Below are 14831 nucleotides of genomic sequence, written 5' to 3'. Positions count from 1 at the left end.
CTTTCCCTTCTGCTGGTTTTTCTCCACTGCATCCATAAGCAAGAGTGTCCAATTCCTGGCTTTTAAAAACAAAAAACAAAAAACAACAACTTGACAGTACCAATCAGAATATTTTGTACCCTACGTAATTCTCAGCAGGAGTCAAGAGTCAAACAAAGTTCAATTCAAACCACATTGCAGTGATTGAAAATTTTCCCTGACTGCTGACTAATCATTGTCTTAAGTGAAATAAATTGGTATTATCAGCAAAATTTCTGGTAGACAGGTCACCAGAGGAAGATTCAATGTCAAATGAACTTGGAGATTACATTCCCCACTACTGAAATGGTCCATTCAAGACAAGGCTAGTCAACTTGATCTCTGAAGGATGCAAGAAACTTGTAGCTTTGTTTTCTCCAGCTAAAGTTAATTTTCTCCAGCTGTTAATTTTCTGTCTTAAAACTACAGGAAGTATTTTAAAAATACTAATGGTTTCTTGGGAGTGGAAAATACATATATTCAAAAAACCTGGATAGGAGAATATTAATCACATATTGGGGTAGCCAACTATTCTTATTCCTTTTTTTAAAAAATTCAAAATTTAAAATAATTTTGTAAAAAGGCAGAATTATGCATGGTGACACATATTTTGTCCCAGAGAAGTAGACTTTGATAAATTAAACAAAAAGAGATAATTATTCATATGGTTTAATTCGAGCCCTAAATTTTTTATAATTATCTGATCAGATTGATCTTCCATGCATTTGCTTTGCAAGGAATTATAGCCAATTTACCTATCATAGTGGCTGTTTTTATATTTCTAATTTATATATATATATTTAAATGAGAGTAAAGTAAATTGTAGAGCTAAAGATATTAAATCTGTACTGATGGTGGGTATTCTATAAATAGGCTATTTCCGAGTTCTAGCACTTACCTAAGCATTTCATAGGGTACATAAAAATACACCATCATGCAGTTCACAATCAACTTTAGACATAATTTGACAAGTGAGAATGACAAAAAGTAGGAAGTTAGAAGCACAGAAAGATGAAGGTTACTTAAGTGAAGTAACTCATGTACTTAGATCAGGGGGTTTTAGGTACTAACTGCCAGTCAAGAGGGTTAAGAAGAAAGGAAGAATATGGCTCTGTTCTTCATGGGGTGTTCTGGTAGAAGTTTGTTAGATAACTGTATGATGAAACATATTCTATAAACAGGGTTTGGCATAATCACACCAATAATAGCCCTGGATTGGTGGCTGAAGGGAAGTCCCAATATAGGACCAGTATTAGTACTGCATGGTTCAGTGCACAGAGCCCACACCTGGGGAGGTGTTAGTGCTCAGCAGCTCCCTCCCACTCTCCATGCAGCTGCAGCACCCTTGAGTAAATCAGGCAGAACCAGGCACCTGCACAGAGCATATTTGATAAAGTGTATAAGAATTTGTCCATAGCAGTGTGATAACTGGGAAGCTTCCCCTTAGAGCCTCCTTGCACCTTCTCTGTGCATGTAAAGGCATATTTAATTTGTATGATGCTCCTTCTCAGAATGTGCTCAATGCACCATATAACTACAAACCAATTTATGAACTCAGCTGTAACATTTCCAGAAGCACCTAATGCCTTGAGAAGTCCAGTTTAACTGTATATAGTCTTCAAAGAAACAGATTCTGCTCATGCAGATGGCTTTTCTGTATGCTGCTTAGGGCATATGGCCTACTGGTTGCCCTGAGACCCATCCTGAGTACCTGGATACCTTTCTTAATGCTACTGAAAACCTGAGTACCTGAGGGTTGTGAGTTTGAGACGGCAGCAGAGCAGTACAGCACTCCACATGTAGCACCAAATTCCTCTGGAAATTTAAGCCCTGAAAAAATCCAAGTGCCCATAGGTAGAGCAAGGAATTTCTAAATGGCAGTGGTGAATGTATGTTAGACTTACACATAGTTCCCCTCTGCAGATACACTCCTGGAAATTTGAATTGCTTCTGAAAATGGAACTGGTGCCTTAGAAACTTGCATCTGTCATTGAGCAGTCTTCATCTAATCCATCACCGAACTGAAATGAAGCTCTTTGATGTGTGTCTACACATGACAGTTGAGGGAGGAAGGGAAAAAATATATTCATTAATGGGAGATTACAGAGAAACCTCTTTACATGGAGAAGTTGCAGTTGGAATTCTTATAGCTAGACACTTTAACTGGCACTAAACCCTTTAATTTCTTAAAATTTGTCTATTTTTTTCTCTTCAACTGAAAGACTGCAGCAACAGCAGCATAGTGACCACTGTTGCCCTGGAATTTGGGAGCTACATGCTAACTCAGGGTGCAGAGGATAGTCGCTTCTATTGCAAACAGTGCTACTGCAGAAGGGAGTGTTTCTTGGCAGTACCCCTGGCTGCTGCTAACCTCGTGTGCTTCATAAAGTCTTGTGGTGAATTCCTTCACTGTAAGCATGGCAGAATTGGTAAATAAGTCACACCTGCACAATGCAATATCTTGCTACCCTCGTTAACAGCTAATCAGTATTATTAATCCGGAATACTGAATTAAAAAAGCAATGTAAATCCAACCTTCAGGTACTAGCTTCTAAGAAACAGATGTGCTGCAGAGAATAAGGCATATGTGAAGTATTTTCTGCACACGCAAGCAAAGTTAGGGTACAGCCTTGGCCTTCCACCTATCAGATCTCATTGATCTTTTGCATAAAGATTGCTATTGTGAAGTGTATTACTTCACTCCTACATCCCCTATGTAATGTGAATGCCTGACCAAGCCTTTTAGTTTACCATGATTCAAAGCAGAAAGGTTGCAGGTTCCTCTCAACACTGGTGTGACTTAGGAATCATCCTTGGTGTGAGTTAACCTCAGTAGGCAGCCACTCTCTCACTTCTCCCCAACTCCCAGTGGGACAGAGGAAGACAAAAGGATGAGTGAGAGCAAGAAGACTTTTGGGTTGAGATAAAAATTGTTTAATAAGTGAAGAAATGGAAGAAGAGAGAAAGAAAGCAAAATAAAACCAGTCATGCAAAGGCAATCACTCACCACTTTCTGTGGGTAGACCAGTGCCCAGCCAGTTCCCAAGCAAAAGAAGGCTAATATCCTTAAACTCCCACCTCTCCCTTTCCACTGCTGAGCATGATGTTAGATGGCATGTAATATCTCTGTGGTTAGTTCAGGTCATCTGCCTGAAGACCTTGACACTGTGCAAACACTGTTCAGCAAGAGATAAAACATCAGTGTGTTATCAACTTGTTTTGGTCACAAATCTAAACAACAACAATATAGGAACTGTTATGAAAATAATTAACTACATCGCTGCCAGACCTAAATACAATCATATATTAAGTTAATATATTCTACAAATAGGAAATCTTCGAGTATAAAAACCCTGATAATCTTTTGGGGCTGGATTGAATGAAACAGTGTCCTTGAAATAAACTTGTACTTAAGCCAGGTTTGCAGTAGTGCATCTTAGTAGATCTGACTGTGGGAAAAGATACACAGCAGATCTTGCTGCTGTTACAGATTCACAAGCCCCCATCATTGTTTTATTTAAAAAAAAAAAAAAAAACAACACTAATTTTTATGTATACTTGCTTTTATATCACTCTGGCTATTAAGGGACCTGAAAGTGGGTATATTTTCTTGAGTCAGAGCAATATAGGTAGATTTTATGGAAAACATACCCCCATCTGCTAGTGGCTCTAAGTTGACTTCTCTGTGAACACTAGAAGTCTTAAAAATGCATAATCAAGGGGAGTTTTTATTTAAAAGTTACGTATTTATCCATTATAGCTTAAAAAAAATTGTGAGTGGTACCTCATAGTGGGATAATCTTTGCTGAAAACTGAATGAAGTGGTTGGATTTTAACTTGCTTGCTGCAAAGAGTGAGCAACCTTGCCATAGAAAGACATTTTGCTGGCTCTTAGGCTCTGATTCCCTAAATTCATTACCTTTCAATATTTAGTAAAGGAACCTGGAGATCAAATTCTACTTTAAATAAATCAATGTAGGAAACTGAAGGAAAAGTAGAGAAATTCAAGTTTGCCTGAATTGTCAAGTTAATTATATAATTTTCATTGGTGCTTAAGATGATATTAATTGCTGACATCAATAACAATATAAAGCCAGCTACCTTTTCTTATGATCTGAAGGAGAAGACTGTAAACCATGTATCTTAACACAGTCTCTTACAAACTGTCTTGCCCAGCAGGGCATGAAAAATGGTTCACATGAATTCTGAAACACTTTCAAAGGATGATGAATTCAGAATCATGTCAGAAAAAGAGGTGTAGAGGACTGGTCAATGCAAGAGAATTCTATTGTGTCCTAATAAGTCTCAGTCTTTTAAAATGCTGTGTTATGTTGTATTTTGTTGTTATGCAAGCATACAACACTCCATTGCCTAAAGTGACAAAATGACAGCAACATTTCCTAATGCAGGTAATTTCCTGCACATTTCGATTTGCATTTGCAGTAGCAATGTTAGTGAAAAACTGAACAGGTGAATTGAATTCCTGCAGCATTCACGTTCTCACAACACAAAGTGTAAAACATGAATATGCAGAAGGTGATTCAGATATAGAGCACAGGGTCAAATTCTGTCTCATTCCAGGGTTTGGAAGGAAGGTCTGGAAGCCATTAATATTTCAAAATTAATGCCTAAAAGCACTGAAAGTGTTAGAAAGACCTGGTGCTGGCCCTTTGCACAATAGTGAGTTTTACCCAATAGTGGGTGCCTGTCAGGAAAAAGCTGTAGTTGTTGTTGTGCATACTGTAGTATTTCTATAGGTTCATGATTGAACTGGCATTTCAGCACAGTTTGTAATGATTCTATGCATACTATTAATCAAACAAACAAACACATTCATTGGTAGTGATGTGTACAATTTTGATTTAAGAAGGAGGTAGTAAGTACCATCCTGAGGTGTACAGGTTGCACACTTCTTGTAGCTGGCCTGTGATTTTCAGTGTCTTCAGTGTCTTGCAGGAGGAATACAAGCAGAGGAGACACAATCAAATCCTAACATTTTTTTTGGCACTAACATGTAACTTATACTCTTGCCAAGTAAACAAGTAAAACTAGTTGCTCTGTACTCAATGTGCCTACTCCCTCTATATGTTCAGAGTCATATATAAGTAATGACGTAAAAAATAGCGGAATTCTAGTGATTAATGGTTCATAAGCTTTATGCCTCTTTTAACTACCTGTTAGGACATGGATTCTCTTTTTTCTTGTGTTTGCTAAGCAACAGCCACCTGCACAATTATGTGGATCTTGCTAAAGACCATAAAAATTTGAAGATGCAAATGTAGTTCACCCAGCTGGGTCCACGCAGTTTGCATACCGTGGTGATGTGAGGCATGAGAAGGGAAGAACTTACCTTGGTACCCAGTGAGGAGGAATAAACATTTTTGCAAAAGATGTGAGCAGTTAGATATCACTTCAGGATAATAAAGCTGGAACCCCCATTGTTGTTTCACTGTGCTTTTGTTTTGGAGAGCAACTGTAGGGAAGAACAAGGAGGAAATAGCACTTTCCAGACAGCTGTTGTAAGGCCATGCAGAGCTGTGCACAGCTGATGTGACTTGGGATTGGAAAGGCTGGTTTGTAGGAGCCCACCAGGCATTTGCAGAAGCCACCTTCTCCTTAGCAGTGGATTTTCTATGTGCAGTGCTTCTCACTAGCCGGGATTGACTTGAAACGGCAGGGATAAGTCTCTATAGTAGCCTAAGATGAGTGGGAAAAACTGGATCCTGAAGGCTAAAACAAAGAAGTCTATGTTCAGAATCTGGATTAGATTTTTTGAAGAAAGAACCACAAAAACTAACAACTGCTGTGTTTCTCAAGCAGTAAGAAGTGGGTGGAGTTTTTACTGGCTAGAGCCTGTTTGACTTCCTCCTAGACGATGTCATTTTGCCTAGTAAGCACATAATTAGTAGATGGTACAGGATATTATTTTAAAAATAATTTCTTATTTTACTGAAAATATTAATGCCTTGGTAATAAAAAGACCATTAAATAAATTTTAAACTGCTCCCTAAAATGCCTTTCTTCATTGCTTTATTCTAATTAGACACTTTTTTGCATGAGAGGTTTTGACAAAGAATTATGAGCATGAGTAGAAATAAAGCCTATAACTCTTCTGTAATTGAAGTCCTCAGCCCAGACGTAATTCAAAGCAATATACATAGTTGTTGTAACGTGTTACTATTACTAATTTCCCAGAAAATATTTTCCCTAAAAAATTGTGTGAGACATGATTTAGTTACCTTTTTCAAATAATATTGTGATGCAGAAAAAATTTTTATTGGTTGAATTTTGAAGTCTAGTTTAAAATAATAATACGATCCTATTTTTCTTTTGACAGAGTATCAAGAAGAAAAACACAAGCAAACAAGAAATGAGCACATACCTGCGATTCATAGTCTCTCGTATGAAGGAACGGGTGAGTCTGAAACAGGGAAGCTCATCAAAGTGTTGGGTAGAACTGCAGAGGATGCATTTGGTTTGGCTATGTGTGACTGTGCAGGGAGGAGGGCTACAGAGGGTGTCATTTTATTTCCTCTGTCGTAAGCAATGTGTGTGTTTGAACACATACCTACCATGTCTCATTGCTCAGATTTGTATCATTCTGGCAGGAGCAGTTTATGCCGTGGGCCTGTGGCTCCTCTGGAATGGTTTGGGACACGTGTCATCTGCCAGATTTTGGACCTACAGTTTGGCCTTGTTTATTCCCCACCTGAAATATTCCAAAATATTGGATTTTTTTAATCTCTTTTGTGTGTGTGTTTTAAGCAGGTTCTAAATGCAATAACTTACATTGTCTTATGGTCCTTTCAGGCTATAGATCTAAACAAGAAAGGGAAGGACAACAAACACCCAATGTATAGAAGGCTGGTACACTCAGCTGTTGATGTTCCCACTATACAGGAGGTAGAGTGACTTGCTTTCTAACTTCCACACTGTTCATGATGTCTTTTAAAAGTGAAGATAAACCTTCAAGACTAAAGCACTAATCCTTTTCATTCTCCTTGTGATCAGTATTTCAGTATTGTATCCAGCATTCGATATGGGAGCTTAAAATTTCAGACTTTTCCTCATAAATAGGTAACCGAGTAAAACCATTTTGAGTGGTGCCTAAACATGAAACATAGAGTATCCTCAATTCCTTTTTTACCAAGTTTTTCCTAAGAGCTATAGGTAGCTGAAATCTTCAGAGAAAGTACCCTTTCTCTAAGACACTGAATATGGACTTGAGTGCCCACATTTGCATTTCTGCCCTAGTGTTTTTGACCATATTCCAGTTTTAGTCATTAAAGCCTTATGTAGGTGGCAACTTTATCAACATCTAGATGATTCATAAAGAACCAAAAAACAAGACTCACTTAAAACAAATGTTTTGCATTAATTGTTCCAAAAATAAAATGCTGGTAAATACACTGTCCTTTTTTTCTGAAGCAAAGGTCTGGTTGTGACTCATGTAAATCAACTGCATATGACCAAAATAAGCAGCTTATCCATCTTTATTCATTGCTGCAACTGGATTGCTATGCACTGCTGTAATATATATTACCTTTTACAACCATAGATATGAAAAGCCTTTGGTTTAATATTGTTATTGAAACATATGGATAAACAATAATTTCATTGGCAGTTTTGGAGACTGACTTTACTGGCTGGCTTGAAGTACTGGCAACACTGGTTGAGCCTGAAAGTAGGTCAGGCCTTCCTTTCATTATGTCATGTTCACCTGCTTCCACAGAAGGTTTTTTGGGCTTGATAACATCCTAGAAATGGATGATGTTTTGTTTGTTAACTGGAATACTCATAGGTGGTCTTGACAGAACACAACTGAAAACGCTACATTCCTTACTAGACATGGCTCCATGTAAGCATTTGTTACAAGTTTGGAAGACAAAAACAAACAGCCTTCATCAGAAAACACTGACTGTCAAGTGAAGATCCTGGAAGTATAAAGGCAGTTAACATTGATTTGAAACTAGCTGGTATTTTAAGGTACAAAATCTTCATGTCAGAAATTTATTTTCATTTGAAGAAATATTCTGGGCCACATCTTACAATGAAGCTACTCCAGGTTTACCTTGTTATACCAAGAGATTTTTTTTAAAACTTAAAAGCTTAAAAGTCAAGTATTAAAGCACCTGGTTTACTCCTGGACATTGTATAAAGGGACCAATGCACCCTGTGTTCAGGTACTAACAAACCAACTCAAAGAGTTGTAAATATTCCTTCTGCATGCAGGAAAAGCAGTGTCTGATCTGTGTTGCATAATGTAGTTCTGTGAAAGCTTCTCTGCATAAAACAGGTCCAGCATTTTAACAGTTTTTTTCACAGTTTCATGCTTTCTTTTGTGTAGAAGGTAAATGAAGGAAAGTACAGGAGTTATGAGGAGTTCAAAGCAGATGCTCAGCTACTTCTACACAACACAGTCATTTTCTATGGAGGTAAAGTACTACAGTTACTGCTTGCTTTATTTGATTTATCTTTATCTGTAGGAAACTCACAAGTTCAGGATTGAATTTGCTATTAGATAATCTTAAAAGTGGATGAGGTAATTTGAGAGCCCTGAAAAATCAAAGTAAGCTGCAAGAGGACTTTGCAGAGTCTTTCTGGCCCACTTACTACACAACTATTTTAATCCTCTCTGGCTAAACCTGTTAGTGCACTTTTGCCATCCTGTTTCTTCTGCAGCCCAAGTTGTAAGTCATACTGCAGATTTCTGCCGGTACACATATGTTGCTGTAGGGTAGAAAGAGGTCTGATCTCTGATGTGCTGTCTCAGCAGAAACATGTACTATAAACACATATTTTTCTCTTCTGAGCACTATCTGCTGTCATATTGTGACAGCAAATATAGCCATATCCACAGTAGAGGTGTCCTGCTGGTGCAGTGTGTGGAGGTACAGCCATCAGAGAAGCTGCCAACCCCTGGGAAGGTAACGAATGACTGAGCCTGGAGGAGGCTCCAGGGGGACCTTATTTTGGCCTTCCAGTACTTGAAAGGGGCCTACAGGAAAGCTGGGGAGGGGCTCTTCATCAGAGAAGATAGTGATAGGACAAGGGGTAATGGTTTTAAACTGAGAGAGGGGAGATTTAGGTTAGATATTAGGAAGAAATTCTTCACTATAAGGGTGGTGAGGAACTGGAATAGGTTGCCCAGGGAGGTTGTTGATGCCCCATGCCTGGAGGTTTTTAAGGCCAGATTGGATGAGGTTTTGTGCAATGTGGTCTAGTGGTAGGGGGGTTGGAACTTGATGATCTTGAAGGTCCCTTCCAACCTTAATGATTCTATGATTCTATAATTCTGTGATATGGTGGGACAGTCTGAAAGTGGAAAAACACCACCATCATCAGGGAAACTGGGAGGAGGGTGAGGCCAGTCTATTTGTGGCACCAGAAGATCCAGCAGAAAATTATATTTAGGGAGAGATTTGCCAATCGAGAAATACACAGGTGTGAAGGGAAGCACACAGTGATAGATAGTCTGTGGAGCACTACTCTGAGCAGAAATTCTTCTGTGATTGTACCTGAGTTCCTGTCAAGTGGTGATAGCAGTTTTTGAACAATTGAGGTGTGTCGTTAAGACACTAGCAAAGAAACTGGATCTGTATTGAGAGCAACCCTGTTTCCCTGCTGCTGGTCCGCAGATGTGTACATGTATTGTTCAGCGAAAAAGTTCCCAACAGTACTTTGCATAGAATATGAAAGAGAAAACAAAGATAAAACTGATGGTTAGAATTTTTTTAATGGAGGGGTTATGTAAGAAAATAAATTATGTTTTGTATTTTCAAGCAAGACAATTATAGCATGAAGGTCAAGCAATGGCAGCTGCAAATCTTTGTGAGCATGGGGATCACACTGTGATTGTTCAAACCTTTTCTTTTTAATTCATAGCGGACAGTGAGCAAGCTGACATAGCAAGGATGCTTTACAAAGACACATGTCATGAAGTAAGTAGTACCAAGCAACCAAGATGTAGACAAGATAATTTTAATTTCAGAATCCACAAAAATTATTCTTCATTTTATAAATGAAGGATATGAAGTTTGTTTTAAATTTTCCCCTAAATTTCTAATGGTTGATTCAGAATTCCTTTTTCTTTATTTTTTTTTTAGAAAACGCCAATATTCAAATTTCAGTTTTGAACATTATCTGGTAATTCATAGTTGGACTAGAAATAATTGTATTTGCTATTCTAAATTGAACCTGAGGTGAGATTCCTACCAAATTCTGTAATTGGCAGTGAAACATTTCTCAACATTCAGAGGAGACCAAAAAATAAAGCTGCCAAAATTTCTCCATTTGTACAGTTGAATTACTTCTTTCAGAATGTACTTTAAATATTTGATGAATTAAAATTCTGTGCATTTTAGCTCTGATAAATCACTAAGAATTGTACTAGTCTTTCTCCCTCTGCCTTGTCTTTCAAAAGTACGAATAAAGTTTCTGCACCTTGTCCTTCATCCACTCTCAGCTCACCTCAGTTTCACACCTTTAGTTTGCACAAACAGAAGTAACTCCAGCAAAATAACAAGCAGAGCTGAAAAATTGTACTACTTGAGAAGGGGATGTTACTGAAGTCACATAAATAGGAAATTTTGGGCTCATTTACCTTTTTTTTGTTTGTTTTTCAGCTGGATGAACTGCAGCTTTGCAAGAACTGTTTCTATTTGTCAAATGCACGACCTGACAATTGGTTCTGCTATCCTTGTGTATGTTGCTGACACAGATTTTTATTTGCTTGCTTTTCTCTACAAATGCCTGCAGTTTTGGTGTCATTAATGCATTGAATATTCAAATTCAGTAGGTTTGTTTCAAAAACCTGTTTAGGACTCTGCAAGCCTAGGTATCTTACACAAGTAAAATGTTGATTCAAGTTCAAAGCATTAGAAATATAGGTTATAAAATTTGGTTATCAACCAGTTGCTACAGTGTCACAAGAAAATAAAGAGCTTATAGAAATAAAACTGCTTCTGGATGAAGCTATAAAGACAAGTTTAATTTTTGGGCTGCTTAAGATCTCTGTTTTCAATAGACAGGTACACCATTTTCAGGCTTTGTATTTTTTTTTACTTTCATCCATACAAAACATCTAGCAATAAATTATGTATTGTAAGAAGATAAAAATGAAAACAAACTAAATATAAAGAGCAACTATATTCTTAAGATGCTAGCATAGTATTACAAAAAAAAATGTTTGTGGGAGGTATCAATATAATTCTTCATATCCAATAATTAATACATTTTTTCCAGATACCTAATCATGAGTTGGTTTGGGCAAAAATGAAAGGCTTTGGATTTTGGCCAGCCAAAGTCATGCAGAAAGAGGACAATCAAGTTGATGTTCGCTTTTTTGGCCATCACCACCAAAGGTAATTTATTAATTCCATGTGCTGATTTTTACAAACAATAGTTGAAAGGATTTCTCTCATCTATCATGTTGTAAATCCTGGCTCAGCTAGTTGCCAACATTAGAAACACTGAATACTTTGCCATAATTGTTTCAGAAAATTTAAAGCTCAGTCTAATACATCCAAAGTTGCCAAATGGCTCAGAGATTCCCTTTCCACAGTTGCCAGAGGGATAAGTTAATGCCATTTTAATTAAACAAAGCAAGAGAACGTCAACTATTTTTTTTTCAAATCAGTAGCAGCCTGCTAATCCAGGCCAAGGTGAAAATGGGACAGAAATGTACTTTTACTACCAGCAGTATTACTGACTTTGTGCAATTTTCTCTTCTGAGCATGCACAATGCAATTTTGTATTTTAGTAACATAATATACATCACAAATGTTTCTGTCTCACTGCTAGACCATTGACAGAGCTCCTGCTGTGAGACAGTTTGCCATTTCAGAGACTAACTCTTTACATTGGAAACTTCACTCGTAGAGGTCACCTTTTAGTTCTATCTTGTATTGTTTGTTCAGCATTGGGGGAGCATTATAGTAGTATTACTACAGTGGATGTCCTGATTTATTTATTTTTCTTTCTGTTTGATTTACATGCCTATAATGTGAGGAGATGAGACATCTGCAAAGTAATTCGTGGTTGTTGGGAAGTTGGTATCTTTTTGGTGCATCTGAAAAGGGCCTAGACAATTCAGGAGCAGCATTTTATGAGGCTCTTTATTTAAATGGCTTTTAGTGTAACTTGCACAGTATATCAGTATATAACATGTTTTCATTTGTTATGTGAACTACCACGATTTTCTAATAGGCATAAAGTGGGTAAAGGATCCTTATTTGTGTCTCAACCACAAAATGATTTACTTTGTGTCCGTGTGAAAGGAAAATACAGTTCATCTCATTAGTAGTTTTAGCATTAAGTTCACACAGCTTCCAACTACTTAATAAAGTAACATTACACTTGTGGGATGAGGTGCTTGCAACTTCTTAAAAGTATGCTGATAGAAAAGGCAAAATACATTTTAGTAGAGTGCAATTGCTTGGTCACTGTGCTGGACTTGGACGAAAGGCCAAATTCCTAGTTGATGTAGATTAGTATTGTTTCTTTCACTTCACTGAAATGGAATTTATATTGCAAGAATTGAGAATCTGTTAATTAGTTACAGTATTTACTCTGTTATGTAGAAGTGCATGGCAATTACTCTTTTTCTTTAATGTCCAGTATTGCTTGGTATAACCTTTCAAAATGTCAAGAGCTGCCCATCTAACTCTATGAGCAGTCTCTGAAAATATTTAAGAGAATGAAGTACATTTGGAACCAAGTCACTGGCCTGAATTCAGTCCAAAAGAGCATGACAGTCCCCACATGAGTTCAGTCCTGATAGACAGGGATCTGAACTACAAAGTATCTCTATTTGAGGTGATAATTTGGTACGTTCCTTGATGGGTTTAGCAAGGAGGTCGAGGGCTAAATTAGATTAACATGTGAACCTTCAGTAAAGATGTTTCTGTGTCTGACCCAGCACATTTAGCAAGAAAGCAGGTAGGAGATTTGACTGTTACTGCTGCTGGGAGATGTTTGTGGCTTCAGCCATAGCACCCATGCCTCAGCTAACAAATGCTCATAATAACACAAACGTCTAATGATATGCAGTCCATGTTTTTTTCACATGTTTTACATGTACAAAAATTCTGAGTAAAAAAGGAATTGTCGGTGATCAGCTACAGTGAAAAACTGCTTTTGCAGTCAGTTTCTTGGGTCAAGATCCTTCCTCTGTATTTAATTTTTCTGAACCTGTGTCTACTGGATATTTCAAAGGGCCTGGATCCCCTCAGAAAACATTCAGGATATCACAGTTAACATCCATCGGCTGCATGTGAAGCGCAGCATGGGGTGGAAGAAGGCTTGTGATGAGCTGGAACTGCACCAGCGTTTTCTTCGTGAAGGGAGATTCTGGAAATCAAAGAATGAGGATAAAGGGGAAGAGGAGGCAGAGTCGAGTATCTCTTCCACCAGCAATGAGCAGGTGAGTGCTGCCACAACATTAGCAATCAGGGCAATTTATGAAAAGCTACAAAGACGACATATTTTTAACTAATTTGCAGTTAAATTAGACTTGTTCTCTGACTGCCGTTTTGTGGTGGTAAGAAGAGGGTTTAAAGGCTTATTTTCCCTATGTTTTGTAGCTCTGTAATAGCAAGAATATAGAGTTTTCTTCTTTCCTCAGTTTCTTGGATGACCTCTGGGAGGAAGACATAATTGTCACCTACAGCACCTTGGTGAGACAGACCAAGATTTCTAAAGTTATACAGGAATGTTCAAGTTAAATGTCATGGATATCAGATAGACTGCAACACTGCCTTGTTGGACTCCCATCAAGGGACAGCCCTGTAGCTGCTTAGCCTTTTCACAGCTGGAGTATGTTCACTTTGGACTGTATTCTGCACTACAGATCCCTGAATAACAGCAACCATGACATTTGCAGCAAGTCCAAGTAAAGTTAGGTGTGAATGTTGCGCTGGAGGACCAAGTGATCAGCAGCTGATTAAGGTCATTAAAAACAATTCTGCAAAACAAAACAAAAACAATATGGCTTTAACAAAGGTGAAAAGGACAAAGGGCCAGGATACAAACCTTTGCATTGCCACATGGAAATTCCTTATCACAGCTGAACTTTGCTAGCCATTTATTGTCTGAGAGGGTGTTATATATTCACTATTACTGATTTGGTAGGAAGATTTTCATAGCTTGAAGGATGCTTTTCTGCATTTTTTGCAGCCTTTCCCCTGGCAACATCTTCTCATTTAAAACCTCTATCCTCTCTCTAAAGCTGTACTTAAACCATCAGTGTGTTTTGACCCTCTTCCTTTCCCCTTACGTTAAACTGGTCTGCCATCCAATTTGTAGCTGAAAACTTCAAGCTTATAAAACTGGATGTTGCTTTAAATAGATGCTCCTTATCAAAGTGGTTTAGGGGTTTTTAACTTGGTTTGCTTAGCTGACCCTTTGTAGCCTCTTTATTTTATGTCATGTATGCAGTTATTCAACAATGTATGATGAAACAGGAAAACAGTCACAAATAATATTTATGAAATATAAGAGTGGCATTTTCCCAGGTTTTCAAAAGTGTCATTTAGAGGGTTTGAAGTGTCAATTTGCGTTATTTTCTGTTCCACCCCCAACGTTCATCTTTCACTTGGTTAATGCTTATACCTGCACTGGTTTCCCAGATCCAAGAATTTAAGAGAAGCCATCAAAGTAAGTGCTCTGCAATATCCTGTCACTAGCACTAGCTAGAACTGGATTCTTCAAAGACAGGAGTAAGAACTTTTCTGTAAGCTGTTGTAAGATAATACACCATCCACTTAGATACCACCCTTGTTTCTATTGCTGGAGATGGAATTTTATTTTTGAAG

At 37.8% G+C, this 14831-nt stretch overlaps 1 protein-coding gene across 2 annotated transcripts in view; it reads left to right on the top strand.

Annotated features, from left to right (window-relative positions):
• Positions 1–14831, top strand: part of ZMYND11 (zinc finger, MYND-type containing 11) — a 65832-nt gene that overhangs the window by 39657 nt on the left and 11344 nt on the right. The window contains exons 4-10 of one of the 2 annotated variants that reach the window (XM_010007005.1): positions 6356–6433; positions 6829–6921; positions 8366–8453; positions 9904–9959; positions 10644–10721; positions 11263–11381; positions 13234–13441. In XM_010007005.1, coding sequence (XP_010005307.1) covers positions 6356–6433; positions 6829–6921; positions 8366–8453; positions 9904–9959; positions 10644–10721; positions 11263–11381; positions 13234–13441 — 720 coding nt within the window. The remainder of the gene's footprint in view (positions 1–6355; positions 6434–6828; positions 6922–8365; positions 8454–9903; positions 9960–10643; positions 10722–11262; positions 11382–13233; positions 13442–14831) is intronic. The other variant, XM_010007006.1, reaches the window with a different exon arrangement.

Source organism: Chaetura pelagica, unplaced genomic scaffold (assembly GCF_000747805.2).
Source record: "Chaetura pelagica isolate M959 unplaced genomic scaffold, ChaPel_1.0 scaffold17, whole genome shotgun sequence".
In the NCBI taxonomy this organism is placed as follows: Eukaryota; Metazoa; Chordata; class Aves; order Apodiformes; family Apodidae; genus Chaetura; species Chaetura pelagica.
The sequence above is the reverse complement of the archived record's forward strand: the minus strand, read 5'-3'. Positions and strand labels throughout refer to the sequence as shown.